The 16,751-nt window shown below is 42.1% G+C and overlaps 1 protein-coding gene across 3 annotated transcripts in view; it reads left to right on the top strand.

The window, feature by feature from the left end:
- Nucleotides 1-472: 472 nt before the first annotated feature.
- OXCT1 (3-oxoacid CoA-transferase 1) overlaps nucleotides 473-16,751 on the top strand; it is a 128,268-nt gene continuing 111,989 nt past the window's right edge. The window contains exons 1-3 of one of the 3 annotated variants that reach the window (XM_027606090.2): nucleotides 473-692; nucleotides 8,683-8,791; nucleotides 9,868-9,958. In XM_027606090.2, coding sequence (XP_027461891.1) covers nucleotides 615-692; nucleotides 8,683-8,791; nucleotides 9,868-9,958 — 278 coding nt within the window. In that variant the 5' untranslated portion in view covers nucleotides 473-614. The remainder of the gene's footprint in view (nucleotides 693-8,682; nucleotides 8,792-9,867; nucleotides 9,959-16,751) is intronic. The other 2 variants (XM_027606091.2, XM_027606089.2) reach the window with 2 other exon arrangements.

Consider the following 16,751-nt stretch of genomic DNA (forward strand, 5'->3'; position numbering starts at 1 on the left):
CTTAAGTTTTAATACCCGAGTTTCACCTCTTTCCAACTTCTTAAGATGTGTTGAAAATACAGAGCATTACTAGGTTAATTTCTCCTAATGTGATTGGATAGTCTAACTTGGTATCCTATTCCGTCATTGATTTTGATTAAAATAATATTCATCAGGGAAAAAGAGCTAAAAGAATACAGTAAAAGGGCAAATGCTGTTATGGAGACTTGAAACTGGACTGATTATTCATTGCATTAGGTGTACTTGCTAAGGAAGCTAAGGTCTTATTTAATTTCCTTGTGTGCTTTGCAGGTGCGCGCCCATGCAGCTGCCTGGAAGGCGCGGGGAAAGGACTCGGCCGCCGCAGGGCTGGGAAGCTTCCCCCGCCATCCGTCCCGGCTGCACCCGGCTTACGCTATCCGCCGGGCCCCTCCCAGCCTCGCGTCTCTCTAAACCTGCGGCCTCAGTGGGCGAGCGAGAGGAGGACGTCATCGACGCGCGGTCGAGCCTCCAGCCAGCCCCTCGAGCGCCTTCCCTTCCCTCCCTTCGCGTTGACGCCGCTGCGGCCCGGCTGCACTCCTACACACTCACGCGCGCGCCTCAGCGCGTCGCCTCCTCCACGCCCGGCCCGGAATATGGCGGCTCTCAAACTCTTCTCCGCCTGGTCCCCGCTCTGCGCCGCCGCCCGCCTCACCGGGGGCGTCTGGTCCAAGGTAACGTGCCAGTGAAGAAGGCCACGCGCCGGCAGAACGCAGACGAAACCCTGCGTGGTGCCCGCGTCCTCTCCTCTGCATGCACCCGCCCGCTCCAACCTACGAGTTAGCGTCCGTGGCGCCGTCTCCGGGACACCGAGACGCGCCGACGCCTGCCTTGCCTCGCTGCTCCTTCGGGTGACTACTTTTGCGCGGTTCTGCAGCCGCTTCCCCCGGCCGGGCGAGATCGGGTGTAGAAGCACGCGGAGAGAAGCTGAAAGGGGGCAGGAGGGCGTCTGGCAGCGCCGCCGCCGCGCCCTTCAGGGCTCGCTCGCGTCCTCCCGGGCACGCGTCCTCCCCGGCTAGCATCTCCGCCTGGCGAGCAGCCTCCTGGGAGGGCGCGCCGGTCGAGGGACGGGTAAGGGTGACGGCAGCAGGGGACAGGTTTGCACCTCGCGTTGGGGATTTCGGGGCAGGTTAGCCACCGGTCCGCGCGAGTTGGCCGTGGAGGCGGCGGATGCTGGGCGTCGCGGGGGTGGTATGCCGTGTCCTCCCTGTCCTCCCTTATTTGGCCGCGTCGCTGCGTGGCGGTGGGAAGGGGAACGCGGACTGGAGCGCTCGCCTGGTCATCTTCCCCGTCTGACGGAGAAACCTGTGGTGCTCCGGCCGGGGCTCGCTCGCGCTCTTGAGGCGCAGGCATCCGGGTTGGAGGATTTCCATTTTCAGACTCTTAGAAAACCTTGTGCCTCCCTTACTGCCTCCTCTCCACCAATTTTTCTTTCTTTCTTTCTTTCTTTTTTTCTTTTCTCTTTTCTTTTCTTTCCTTTCCTTTTTTCTTTTCTTTCCTTTCCTTTTCTCTTCTCTTCTCTTCTCTTCTCTTCTCTTTTTTCTTTTCTTTTCTTTTCTTTTCTTTCCCACGCTCAGGTGGGGTTCCTGCCCAGAGCCCCTCGGAGGCCAGTACGGGCCGAGAGTGCTGGGTCCTGGAGGGCGGTTTACTTCGGCTACCATCGTAACCTCTTCCTTGCTAGGGAAAAACGGAAAGTAGCGTTTGTACTTAGCGCATTAAATAATAGTTTTGAGCTTGAAAGCGTGTCTTGCACGAGGTGTGTACCCAACAGAACTGCCACGCCCCATTGCTCTCTTTCCCGCATGCAATCTCTGAGAAACCCCTTAGGTAAATGCTAGGGGATGATTTAGAACTGGAACATTTTATTCATAAATGCCTCTTAGGCAGCATTTTGGTAATTGCTGATAGCTTTGGATATATAAAGCATTATTAAAAGGGCACTTGACTGACCTTCAGTCACGCTGCTGCGGGTGCTGAAACATGCAGACCAGGACACTCCCATACCCTTGGGCCCAGGTCAAAAACATTGGCAGTTACCTATTTGCCTAAGTATTAATTTACTCACTTTCCCATGGCGTTAAACTGCTTCAGAAGCCCAGCAAACCTCTTAGGTGGCAGAGGTTTCCCTGTGCCTCACTGAAAGTTCCTATCAAGCTTCAAACTTTCCCTCTTTGAGGTTTGGTTATCATAGGTCCAATGCCTGCTTCCAGGGGTTTCTTCATGCTTGGCACTTGGTGCCCCTACTGCTTATTTAGTCCTTAGATGCTCATCTAACTTGCCTTACACTGGAACACTTGTGTGCTTGTTTAACTTTTCAAATGCATTCATTGACTTTTTTTTTTTTTTAAGATTTTATTTGAGAGAGCGAGCGCCAGCTTGAGCAGGGAGAAGGGCAGAGGGAGAGGGACAAGCGGAATCCCCACTGTGTGGAGCCCAACCCAGGGCTCTATCTCAGAGATCGATAGTGACTTGAGCCGAAGTCAGACACTTAACCGACTGAGACACCCAGGTGCCCCTAAATTGACTTCTTAACAAGATGCAAGTTTCTGGTTGTCGAGGACAATCTTGTATGCTTTATTCTCCATCCCTCTCAACATTACACACTATTAGGCATAATATAGACATGTTTAATACATGGATGAAAGAACCCTGTGGACAAACAGAGGTAGTAACCTTGAGAACTTTTCTGCTAAACATAACCAGCAGCCAAAATGAGATGGTGGATGTGTGTGTGTTAGGCAAGTCTCTCAAACTTTAATGAGCCTCAGAATTACTTGGAGGCTTTAGCAAACCGGTTTCTGGGTCCACCTCCAGAGTTTCTGATTTAGTAGGTCCTGTGTGGGGCTCCACACTTTACATAAATGAGTTCCCAGGTGATGTTAATGCTGCTAGTCTGAGAACTACATTTCAGAGCCATTGGCATGGACTTAGATTTGAATACACCATCTGAAGTTATCTTTCTTTCTCCATTACTGTTTCAGAAGGAGCATTTAATACTATTTTCCATTCACTTTGGAAAATTATTACTGGAAAAAGATCCTGAAGCTACCATTAACACTTTACCTACCTTTCTTCCTTGAACCTGTTTTTTCCCCAGATCTCTTGCCAATTCCATTCTCCCCTGGTACAACTTACTGGTCCAGTCCCCCTGGATGACACTTAGTGCTTCAAGCTCTTTCTGATCCACAGCGAACCAGCCATAAAGTTGTTGTTTCCTCCCTTGTTTTGTTTTTGTTCTCATTATGGCTAATAGCACCCATATCCCACCAGTGAAATCTTGGACCCCTTCTTTTCTCTCCTCTTCCCTCCACCTCGTGGATAACCAGTGTCATGTATGCACCTTTTCCTGAAATTTCCTTGGGGTTGTCCGTGGCACTCTTTCCCAGCAACTGTCTATTTCTTCCATATAGCTCCCTGATATTAACATTTGTATTTAAATTTTTGTAATTATTTAATGACTATTACCCTTGCTAGTTTGCAAGTTTTATCAGTGCAAGGACTATGCTTGAGTGGTTTTTTGTTTGTCTTAACTCTGTATTCCAGTATTTAGTATATTTTATACAAAATGGATATTTTTGAACAAATGGATGAGTGGATGAAAGAATGATTTCCTCTGCCACTTTCCTGTTTCAGTCTTTCATATGAGTTGTGACATCTCTGTTTCAAAAGCTTTGCTGTCCCTTCCTCATTGAAGGAAGAAGTCAAAACCTCAGTGTGGTCCTTAAGTCCTGCCCGTCTCCTTTTTCAGCCCGATCTTCACGAGCTTCTCTCCATGGGACCTGGTCCCGCGTGTTCCTGAGCACAATGAGCCTTTTCACATATCCGTACCTTTATTCATGCTTCTCTTTCTGGGTTCCCCATCCTCATTAGTATCTTAACTCTTGGCAAACTCAAGCTTTCTGATACACCAGGCAGAATGCATCATTCCTTTATCTGTGCTGTATTAAAGTGCTGGGCATCACTCTATTGTTGGAATAAAAGGAACATGTATGTTCCCTCAAAAACAGTATGCCACTACTTTAGAGAATTGGCCTAGTGTCGGTAACTCCCTGTAGGGTCCTTGTGATTTATTTATTCATTTCATAAGTGCATAACTGGTAGTGTTTGATTTAAGGTGAGCATTCCACGTTTGATAGATACTGCTACTGTCAATTTACCTTTGACATTGGTAAACATTACGACACACATCACCATCTCCACTTAGCGCTGATGCCATATTCTCCTTGCTAAGTGTGTATATGTGTGTATCCACCTGCATATTATTGCCTTTTCCTTCCAACAGGGTCCTCTTCATCTCTCTCCATATGGCTTCTCCTTTCCACTTCTGTTTATCAGACTTTGGTACTGAGGTGGGCAGTATCAATCTTCCTGTGTCCTGATTTTTTTAACTGCAAGGTAATAGGTAAATAACACCTGGGTGTACAGTTCCATATCATTAAGATAAGATTAATTTAAAAATAAAAGAGCGGTATGCTATATGGATTTTCCCTGAAAGACCTTCAAAATGAAGTGCGTTTTTTGGTAAAGTTCTGGAGTACTGAATGACAAGAAAAAGAGAAATTTAGGCAAAAGAAAGAATGGTAGAAGTGGTTAGAAAGGAGGGAGATTCCAGAGGCGCCTGGGTGGCTCAGTCGTTGAGCGGCTGCCTACGCCTCAGGTCATGATTTCAGGGTCCTGGGGTCAAGCCCCACGTCGGGCTCCCTGCTCTGCGGGAAGCCTGCTTCTCCCTCTCCCACTCCCCCTGCTTGTGTTCCCTCTCTTGCTGTCTCTCTCTCTGTCAAATAAATAAATAAAATCTTAAAAAGAAAAAGAAAGGAAGGAGATTCTGAATTGGGAAATTATCAGATAAAATTTAGGCTCAAGAACGGAATCAGACCTCAAATTCTAAATGTAAGAATTTAACTAGAGGACAAAGGGTGAAGAGGGGGAGAATTTTAAAAGGAGAAATAGATTAAATAGAAAAAAATGGCAATATAAGAATTTTGATTATTTCTTACCCTTCAGGACCTTGACTGTTGTTTTGCAATGTAGTCATTATTTCCTTCCTCCAATAGTAATAGCAGAAACTAGGGGCACCACAAAATGGAATTTTGCAGAAGGCGGGAGAGTGGAAAACAAAATGAAATATGTTACCCAAATGTAAAGGAGGACCTTGGTGAAAAATTCACCCCCGAAATACATAGATGGTGAAGCCATACAGTTCATTACTCTTCATTCTTTTAGTAACCTCTGCAGACTTAAGGGCTCTTTATTTATTCGTGTAGCAGATGGTGCTTGAATCTTTTCACCTCATTGTTTTAGCATTTTAGAAGGTAAAAGTCAACTTATGAGCAGTGTAGAGCTTCACTTTGAATTCACTTATTTACGAAAAAAAGACACCTCCTCTGCTCAGTCTTACAGGGTGTCAGCAGTGATGGTCCTTGCCTCCCAGAGGCTGGGAGAATGGGATAGAATGTGGGCAGAGAGGAAGCTTGTTCAGTAAACAAACCGAGAAGCTTTCTCTGGGGTGCTGCGTCCAAGGCTCTAAGTCTTAAAGACCCACAGGAAACATTCTGGTGCAACTGGCTTCAGACATTCTCCTTCCTCTTTGCCTCACTACCTGCATTCGTACAGCCAGATTGCCCAGTACTCTCTGAATACTTAGAATGGTAAGCTTGACTACAAACAAAATAAACATGTTAAAGTAATCTTAAAGCTGGAACCCATTTTTCAAAACCCTCAACAAGGGTGGCATGGATTAATTTGCTAGAGCATAGGTCATACTAAAAAAAATTCTTTGTAGAATCAGTAATACCTGCCTGTGTGTATAGGTAAGGTAGAGCGGGGAGGTTAAATGTGAAAACTAAAGTCCAGTCAATGGCAAGTTAATCTTACTGCCCGGGTGCAGAATGGAGAGAGGGTTACATTGCCCAAGGGAAGCGTATAAACGCAGGGTCTGATATACCATTACTTAATCCTTACTACATCCTTAAGAAACAACTGTCATCCTTTTGTAAACTTAAAATCACCTCTTACACTCAGATTTTGCAATTTTCTCCGTTTCTCGCAATTGTGGGTGAACTGGAATTTTGACCCAGAGATTACTGGAGTGTGGCCCATTGGGTCACACTGCTGATTTCATAGCAAATAGATATCACATGTCAATATAACAAATAGGTAACAAAGGTCAACAAATATTAACTGAATGTGTGGAAAAATAAAAAAAAAGTTGGGTGTAATTTCTTTATTATCTTGAACCATTCTCACATTGCCTGCAAACATTTCACTCATTTCTTTTAGCTTTTGATTGTCTAGATAAATGTGAAACACTTGAGTCTTTTCTAAAATGTTTCTGAAGTATTTTTTTTAAAAGATTTTATTTATTTGAGAGAGAGAGTGAGCAAGTCGGGGGAAGAGTAGAGGGAGAGGGACAAGGAGACTCTGCGCTGAGTGCAGAGCCTGATGTGGGGCTTGATCTCACCTAACCCTAACCCTGAGATCATGACCCGAACTGAAACGAGTCAGATGCTCAACGAACCGAGCCATCCAAGAGCCCCCTTCTGAGGTATTTTTTTAAGGTGTGGGGCAAGCATTTCAATAATTTCTGTTTGTAATGAAGACACTATCAACTGAAACGACAGAATTCCTGACAAGTCTATGCTTATATACTTTTGTTTCCCCTTGTGAATCTGAAAAGTGTCCTGGATCTGTAGGAGAAGTGAGTTTTCTCTTGATTTCCTCTCTTATAGGATTCATGTTTCTCAGTCTACAGATAAGTAGTTCAGAGTGACTTTACCCCCTGACTACTTAGGTGTAGATGAGTTCTTTTATTTTCTTCCTCCTGCTGAGGCCCTGACTTTTCACCCCTTTGTATTTGGTAAGAGATAGAGATTAGCATTTGTGTATTTACTGCATGTTTTTGCATCTTTGACTTTTTTCCAATTTTGAGATATAATTGACAAAACAGTACTGTATCAGTTTAAGGTGTACAGAGCAATGATTTCTCCTTCACTCTTTAGAAAAGATAATAACATAGAGTTCTTTATTAAAAAATAGGGCACTCATAAAGATTTGTTATCTGTAAATAATGAAATTGAAGTAGAATAAGACGGTGGGCTTTTAAAACTCATGGAGAGGAACAGATTGTGGTAGAAGGATGCTGTGATGAAGGCTAAAACCTGGGATCTGGTTTTGCTGTAACACAATGTTGGGTACATTACGAGATCTTGCTCAGCTTCAGAAACTTGACCTGTGAAATGAATTGGTTGGATTAGAGTATCTGTATTTTTCTTTTTTCTATTTTTGAGCAGATATCCTCAACTTTATTTTATGATTCATCTTTTGTCCTCTTTATTGAGGCTATCAAACTTTTAATTTCCAAGATTTAAAAAATATATATTTGTATGTGTACATGCATGTTTAAACAAAATCCAATAAATCCTTGCTACTGGGGATAGGACAGAGAAGTAAGCTCTCTGCAGCTCCAGCTCATTCTTTGCTAGCTTTGCCTCCATGTATTTCCCAGTGGTGTGCTAGGATAGACCCCTCTCTTCACCAGATCTGAACCAAGTTTGAATTTAAAGGGACAAAAGTCATCTGGGTAACCTCTACTTTTGCATATTTCATTTGACATTCAGTGTTCTCTTAAAGGAAATAGACTTTTGTACTATTTGACACTTTCAATGAAAGAAGTTTATAGAGGAAGAAAAGAATGCTAGAAACTCATTAATGCGTTTACCTTGACCTCATAGGATGTCTGTCAAAGACCGATAAGGCAGCACGTGTGAGCTTACATTTATGAACTTCTTAAGGTGGCAGCATATGAGGAGTCAGGAACCTTTCTCTTTTCTCCCTCCCTTTTTAGGTTGAATATATAATAAGAATAAAGAGAGGTAATATTTATCATGAATGATTACAACATAGTCAGCTCTGATTTTCTCCTCCGTATTGTGGATAAATTATAAAGAGGGAAACTGTTTAAAACGGATGATGAATGTTCACTAGATAACCTGTTTTGCACCAAATAGGTCACTGGTAAGACTAGCCATGCCTTCCTTGCAGATAATAGTTTGCTATTTTTCTCAGCATCTATAAACTCCAAGCCCCTTAGGGGGATGGGTCTTTTTGTGTACTGTTCCTTACTTGTTCCCTTAGGAGGCATTCACTGATACAAGATTGGGTCAGGGGCCTAACTATGTATTTGTATACTGGTCACACCATACCTCATTTCCTGCAGAGTGGCAGTCATGTCTTAATATTTACTAGATGGGAGTAAACACCAGAATAGTTGGCACATAGTACGTTCTCAGTGAATATTTGTTGACTGAATGCAAGGTTAGCTCACTATCAGAAACTGATGCTTGATGGCATCATTATTGTGAGTTTGAGTCCCAGTGTATGAGCTGTCTACTCTCAATCTTTTGGGTGGCCACAAATGACAGAGTTTTCCTTTATACAATGGAAGACATCCATCATGATCACAAGGGAATTCTGGTGATAATCTGTGGGTAGAGTATGTCCTTCCTACTCTTAAGATGAATTACTTACGGCCCCACTCTTTGTTTCAAAGAGCAGATAGTGAAATTATCCTTGTTTATATGAAAAGTGAATACATTGGTATACATGCAAAATAAAGATGTATCTCCAAATGATGATTCACTTAAAATTTTTTAAAAAATGTTTTAGGGATGTGTTTGCTACTTTTCGACCAGCACACGTCGCCATACCAAATTTTATACAGATCCAGTGGAAGCTGTAAAAGACATCCCTGATGGTGCAACAATACTGGTTGGTGGTGAGTAATGGTACTGTTTTCCTTTTGGTGATGGAACATCCTTATGTTTTTAGCAAAGCAGGGAAATCACAATGGCAAAGCTGTGGAGATCAGAAATGCCAATTATTTTATTTTTAGTCATTTATTGCATATTATGTAATTATTTCATTATGTAATGATTTTATTAGTGTCCTCATCTTGAAAATTTAGCAAGGTTTAGCACTTAATGTTTCACTTTTTCCCTTTGTGTTTCTTTTTCTATTATTTTGAAAAGCTGAAGTTTTAAATGGTGATGTCTTATTAGTAGCTTTGAAAACATTCCTAGATCCTTGGGAATTCTGTTTAACTAAAACATTTGCATTGCTCTCATCTGCCCTTACCTAGCTATTCCTTTTGTCATTCCTCATTTTAGGAGGTAAAAAGCATATACGCATCTCTCTGTTGTTGAAGCCTCTGGGTTCATTGCTGCACCTTGTTTGGAATGTCTTTTAGAAACATTGTCTCACACTCATTACACTCACTGCCTGATTCTTATAATTTTTATTTATTACTCTTATTTTTTCTTATTTCTAGGCCTTGGTCACAGGAATCTAGGCTTGTTTTTAGGGCTGCTGTTCATTCATCCATTCAACTGACCAGTCATTGAATGTCCATTTTAAACCCAATACTATTTGACAAATTGCAGAAGTTGTAAAGAAATAAAAGTCATTGGTCTAGGCTTCCGGTTCTGCAAAATCTACTCAGGCATATAAACAAACATGCTTGAAAAAGTAATTGTATAAAGGTTGAATTATAAAGTTGGACAGTAATAGATGTGCAGTTAAGTGCAAGATGTGTGATGTGTAGCTAATATTAACTGGTTGCACTTGGCTTTATTCTTATGATTCAAAGATTTGACGGTTATGTCTGGTGCTATCTAATGGTGCAGAACATTTGGGTACAGCTATGTAGCCACTTCCCAAGTTGCTGAGATATATCTGTATATTTTGCTTAATAGATCTAATAATGTGTTTTGCATTTTTTTTATGGAAAAGGTTAACATACATTTCCCTGAGAGAAGATTACCATTTTCACAAATTGTCTTTTTCACTTAATAGGTTTTGGGTTATGTGGAATTCCAGAAAATCTTATAGGAGCCTTACTGAAGACTGGAGTGAAAGGGCTGACTGCAGTCAGCAACAATGCAGGGTAAGTGTGCATTTTGAAAACAAGTGGCTTGAAAGAAATGACAGTTCTCTATAATATTTATACAAAGTTTATGAATAAAATGAAAAATATGCTCAAGTATCATAAGATAGTTTTTTTTTTAATATTTTATTTATTTGAGAGAGAGAGAATGAGAGAGAGAGAGAGCACATGAGAGGGGGCAGGGTCAGAGGGAGAAGCAGACTCCCTGCCGAGCAGGGAGCCTGATGCGGTACTCGATCCCGGGACTCCAGGATCATGACCTGAGCCAAAGGCAGTCACTTAACCAACTGAGCCACCCGGGTGCCCTCATAAGATAGTTTTTAACAAGCTCAAGAGTTGGAGGTTACATTTCTTCAAATATTTTTGGTACCATCCTTCATAATCATAAGTAAAGCAGACTTGCATAGATTTATATCATAGATTTATATCTTAGTTTGATGTGTTTTTATTTTTCTAAATTCCAAATGCATTGTTAAAGTTAAAATACAGATTTTCAAATTGAATCTTGCATTTTATAGTTTAGAGATGTCCCTTTATGTTATTGTAGATCATTATGTATAGAGGAAGATATTAAACAGGTTTTTTTTTTTTTTTTTTTTTAAGATTTTAGTTCCACATCCTCAAAGAAGCCTTATTCAATTATAGAACTTCTCTAGCCTTCATTGATCTTGCCCCTTTGGAGACTTCCAGTCTTTCTTTGTATACCGAATTGTAGTCCTTCTCCAGTATATATTACAGACTGATCCTTTTGCTTACAGTAGTTTTTTCTTCCCCACAAGTGCTGGAGCTGGATGGGATTGTAGAGATCATCTGTTCCAGTTCCCTCATTTAACAGAGGAAACTCATATGTAAATAGAGAAGTAACTTGTTCATGATCACCTGATATTTCTTAAATGCATCTCGTGCTATTTGAGCTTACTTTGTATTTATTAAAAATACTTTAGACTATCAGTACTTTGTTGGGTTTTCCAGATAGCTCAGTGCTTACAAGGGATGGGGTAAATCAATGTAAATTCTTGATGCGGAGTAAATACTGATAACCATCATTGAACGCAAAGAAAGCACTTTGCACACCCTCATTGGCAGTTGATTCTCCTAGTTAGGTGGGTTTAATCACAGATCTACAGGAATGACGGCTCTGTTTGGCCATTAGAGTCAGATAAATGAGGAAAACTTAGCACTGCTTTGTTGGAGAAACAAAGATGGTTTGGATTGTTGAGTAAATGGAGAGAACTTAGAAGTAATAACTACTTTCTTGGGGCATGTGGGTGGCTTAGTCAATTAAGCATCCAACTCCTGATTTCAGCTCAGGTCATGATCTCAGGGTCCTGGGATGGAGCCCCTTGTTGGCTCCATGCGCAGGAGTCTGTGTATCCCTCTTCCCCTGCCCTTCTCCCCTAAATAAATAAATAAATAAAATCTTTTTAAAAAAAGAAGTAATAACTGCTTTCTCATTTAGAAAAAGGCTTTTTATGGAAGGATCTACCTGAATTGGAAGACTTTCCAGAGCTCAGGGCTCTTGGTCTGTGTTTTTTGTTTTGTTTTTAGTTATCAGTAAGACCTGTTGCCATGAGGTACCACTTATCTGGGTGTGGAGTAGTCTTTTTTTTTTTTAAATATTATTTAATTTATTTTTTTATTTTTAAGATTATTTTTTAGAGAGAGCGCACGCTCACGAGTAGGCAAAGTGGCAGGCAGAGGGAGAGGGAGAAGTGGAGCCCGATGCGGGGCTTGGTCCCACCTGGGATCGTGACCGGAGCCGGAGGCAGCCGCTTAACCTACTGAGCCACCCAGGCGCCCCTTGACTGTTAGTCTTGATGAGATAAACATTCCCCCTTAGGGTCACTCGGATGAATCCAGACTTTGATATGGATTGATTAGGAAAGTAGGGAAAATTGAAAATATGCATTTCACTGAATTTTTTAGAAGACTTTGACATGTGAATTACAAGCCTGTAGGAACCAAAAGTTTTACAGTAAACTATATATCAGCCAATTAGAGAAGTAAGGGAAGCATAGATGTGTTATATTAATCACACTCATTTCCTTATGACAAGATTATTTTAGATTACCGTTCTTAAAGGTGGGAATTTAAACAAATGGACACCCAGCTTCCATGTGGAAGCCTGTAAGTACTATGTGATAATGCGTACACACCTGTGTCTGTGGTTACAGTACTATTACCTATATGTGGTATTACACTAGTCAGCTGTAGGAATTCTGGACCCAATGAGCAGTTTTTCATGCTAAATAAAATTCCTGGGTCTGCACCAGTGGTTTTGAACCAGTAGATAAAGGTGGGTGGCCCCTTCGCTGTGCCGTCTTTATTATTAGTTGAGGCAGCTGCAGCTCTGAAGGGCTCAGTGGAGAGCTGTAGGCCATTTTGTCTGATTATGCATTCCCCCAAGAGTTGATTATTTTGTCTGAGAAGAGCTAACCACTTCCTGGGATGTGTACTTGAACTTCTCTGCTCCGCTCACGGAAGGGAGTGAGTGTTCACTTGTTCCATATAACTGCATCATAAGTTAATGTGCTATCTGAATATAACTTGGTCTTTTCATTTGATATTCTTGATATTATCAGAGTAAATATGTACTGTAACTGAGATTTAAGCATGCCTAAAATGAGAGGAAACGAGAAATCCAGTTTAGTAAATGGTTGCAAATTCATTTTGATTAGTTTTGTTTTGACAAGAATTTCCAATTAATGAGATTTCAGAAAATGAAATTTCAGATTCAGAACATGACAAATATTTGTGGAACGTTTATGTCTTCCATGAAATACTGTTTTGATTTACATGAATATATCTCTTTATTGAATTCTTGGCTTTAGATTTCTTTTACCACTAAAATGTTTGAAACCTGAGTTTGTGGTACCATAAGAGAATGGTCAAATCTCTCCTTAGGTGTGCTAGGGAAATGTTGGCTACTAAAGGCAAGCAAGATAATCTCTTTGAAAGTCCACCAAAATTGCCTTTAATATCAAAGAGCTGCAAGATGCCTTAATATGCATGTTTCTCTATTAGAAATGTATGTTTCTCATTTGCAAAAGATGGCCTGTGTCTGTCTTCTCGTTTCCTATTGTAAGGGCTTTGCCTTTTTCATTTTTGTATCATCATTGTCTGATAAACAGTAAAGAATGGATATATGTTTACTGAATTCGTGAGTTGGAAAGTATGTGTCAAGAAAGACACTTATTATAAGCTACCTAACAGCATTTTTTGAGGCATAAACACTAGCTCTGTACTTGGTCAGGGGGTAGCCTGGGCTGAGCATCTTAAGCATTGCTTGGTTGCCAAGCCAGTTGCTAGTCCAAAAAAGAAAGCAAAGGCCAAATATACATAGTTTCCAGAGCCAAGATCAACAAATACAGAGAGAGGTCATGTCCAAACAGAGCCAAGTTCAAATGTGTAATGGGTTGAAAAGCCAAACAGAGATCCATGAAAGAGTGTGTAATGGGAAAAATCTCTGAAGTCAGTGAATTGGGCAAGTACATTCTGGTTTATCATATGGACCTGTATACTTGGAGGGTGGTTCAGGTATTAAAGACTACAGAAAGCAAATGGACTGTATTCACTTTCACGGATTATTTTATTGTTACGACTATTTAGATAGGGCTCCAGAGGATATATCAATAGTACTCTCATATTGGGTAACTGAAGAGAGTTTACCAAAACGACTGTCTTTAAAGGAATGGTCAGAGTTACGGGAAAGCAATATGAGTATTGAAGTACCCTGGAGTTAGTAACAGAGAGCGCTATTACTGCCAGCCTTAGGCCTGAAGAACGAGAGGAGAGAGCTGCCAGGAACTGGAGGAAAGCTTTATGGAGAGGGTTGTCCAGTGTGCTGCAGCTTGCCAGGGAGGGAGTCAGGGTAATATAAATCCTGACATCCTTCTCGCACCTGGTCAGAAGACAGAGGGCAAGGGAGTCCATCTATCCAGTCAGCCATCCCAGCACAGGGCAAGCTGGAGATTGGCGAATGGATCTGCAAGGGCAAATAGAAAATCTCCAGCATGAGGACTTGGTGATTTTCATTTTGAGCCAGTGAGAAGGGAGAAAGTGAAATCAAACAATAACTTCATTCAACAAATGTTCCACAAATGTGAAAATGGAGGGGCAGATTTCAGTATAAAGGGGAAGAGTTTCAGAGACAGGGAAAGGCCAGTGCAAAGGCCCTGGGAAGTACACCTGGTGTGTTTGCGGGACAGGGAGGAGGTCAGCAGAAGGAAAGTGAGCAAAAGGGAAGTGGGAGGAATGAGGTCTGAGATGTCAAGGGCATCTCATCTTACAGGGCCTTGCAGGCCACTCTAGAGACCTCTGCTTTTGCATGAATGCCATTGCAGCATTTTGGGCAGAGCAGTGACGTGATCTGACATATTTTGTTTTATTCTTACGGTTTTGGCCGCCATTTTATGAGTGGATTGCAGGGGGCAGGAGTAGAAGTAGGGAAGGTTGCTGTCTTTAGGCAGGAGATGGTGCAGGTCGCACAGGAGGAAGTGAGAAATGTTCAGATTCTGGATGGATTTTGAAGGTAGAGTCAGGATTTTCCGAGATAGTTGATGTAGAGTATGAGAGAGGAGTGACAGAGCACTCCGTTACTTTTGTACTAAAGATCTGCAAGGATGGGGCAGGCTGCAGGTGCAGCTTAATTTAGGAGAATGGAATTGTTAACCTGAAGAACAGAAGGCCCAGCTAAAAAACAGAGATGGCAGTGTGTGTGTGTGTGTGTGTGTGTGTGTGTGTGTGTGTGTGTGTGTGTGTGTGTGTGTGTGTGTGTGTGTAAGAACTGATTTTTCCGAGAGACAGAGACTTTGTAGTGATGTGGAGCCCTCTAGTGGCCAAGCATATTATTAATCTTCAGGGCGTTCTCTCCATACTTCTCCATATCTCAAAAGTACATTCTTGAAAATACTTGCTTAGGCTTTAGTTTTCTTTTGGAACAAGCAAGAATAAATCATGTAGCTATTCCTTCTATACTCATGGTGAGTGGGAAATGTTCTCAGATTCAGTACTGGAAGACAAGAACTATAAACAAGTTTAGCAAATGGTTGACGGTTACCTGGACTACTTGGAGGGATTCAGTGTGCCTAGACCTCCTGGTCTAGATTAGAGGCTTGGCAGTGATACATTCTGGGAAGTAGGAGTCAGTTGAGTGGGGATGGGCACTTGTGGGCATGAGGAGTGTGGGGATGGAGAGTGAAGTGAAGGGGGAGACAAGGAGGTTGTTAGGAGAAACGTCCGTGGTTTGTCACACAAGGTACCGTACTTATCCCTCCTTGGGTCATGCAAGGGGATGTCACTAGGGACTGTAGACTAATTAACCACCCGTCCATTCTCCCACTCTGTTCCACTGCCAAAGCCAGAATTCTGGACTGGGTCTGTATCTACATCAGGATGGGCAATACACCTATGATTTATTTTCCCCCAAATATCCCTTGACTGGTCCCCTTTTACTCTACTCCTTTTGGGGCTGCCTTAGTTCAGACCATTGTCTTTGCTTATCTGGATTATTTCAAGCCTCTTAACTGATCTCCCGGCCTTTTATCACTGAACCTCTCAATTAATTGTATACCCTGTTATTTTCTACTTAAAATTTTTCACAGGGTCTCCCATATCCTTTAGGATGAAATCTTGATTTCATGGTATGGCTCACGTGACAGGTGACAATTTGGCCTGCCTTCTACCTCTTGCTCACTTTTGCTTTCAGTCCATACTGCAGTTACACTCAGCACGGAGCCTGTCCCACCACTGTGCACCTTTGCAAAGCTGCCTACCTGCCTTTTTGGTTCATTGCTTCCACACCTCTACTCTGCTCTCAAGGACTTTTTTCTTCACGCCTGTTCAAGTGTTATTTTCCGTAAGCCTTTTCTGGACCTCTTTCTCCTCTCTGTTGGGTGACCTTCAGTGTTCTCATTGTACTTGATGCAGACCTCTTAGCACATCTCACCCTCTGTTGTAATTATAGGTTTACATGTTTATCCCTTGATATCTCAGAGCTCCCCCTGGCCCAGGACCTGACATACTAGCCCTGGGGGGCAGTCAGAACTTAGTAAAGGACTATGGGATGAGTGAACAGTGTAGATGACCCAAGCTCCGTAAGGGAGAGGCCATGAGAGCACTTGGGGATTAGGAGGGAGAGATCATAAATGAAGGCTTCTATTTCTGGGAGGTGCTCTGGCTTTATCACTGTATTTCTGTCTTTTAAAAAAACTTTATCATAGCATAATATAGAGTAACACAGAAAAGTGATCATATCGCAGGTTTGAAGTTTGAAGGATCTTTACAGGCTGCAGACCCATGTAACCAGCCCCCAGATTCTTTCAAAGGAACATGACCAGTACCCCAGAAAGCCCCTCTTGTGCTCCTTCGAGTCACTGTTTTCCTTTCCCACCAAACTTAACCATTATCCTCACTTCTGATCTTATCCGTTAGTCTTGTGTGACTTTGAACTTCATATAAAAGGAATAGGTCGGTAAGTACTCTCTTGTGGTTCTTTTGCTTAGCATTTTACCTGTGAGAGCCCTCCATTGTTGCAGGGGTTGTCACTGATTCCTTCATACTGCTCATTTTTTCTGCTCTGCTGTGGAGTAGTATTGGTTGGGGAGGCCCCAGTGTTTGGCCATCATGGACAGTGTGACTATGAATATTCTTGTCTTCTGGGGAATATATGTATGCATTCCTGTTGGATATAGACCGAGGAGGGGAATTGCTGACATAGCATATCCATATGTTCAGCATCAATAGATACTGCTAATAATTTTTCAGAAGTGGTTGGATCAGTTGACATTCTCCT

This window comes from Zalophus californianus, chromosome 5 (genome assembly GCF_009762305.2).
Source record: "Zalophus californianus isolate mZalCal1 chromosome 5, mZalCal1.pri.v2, whole genome shotgun sequence".
NCBI lineage: Eukaryota > Metazoa > Chordata > Mammalia > Carnivora > Otariidae > Zalophus > Zalophus californianus.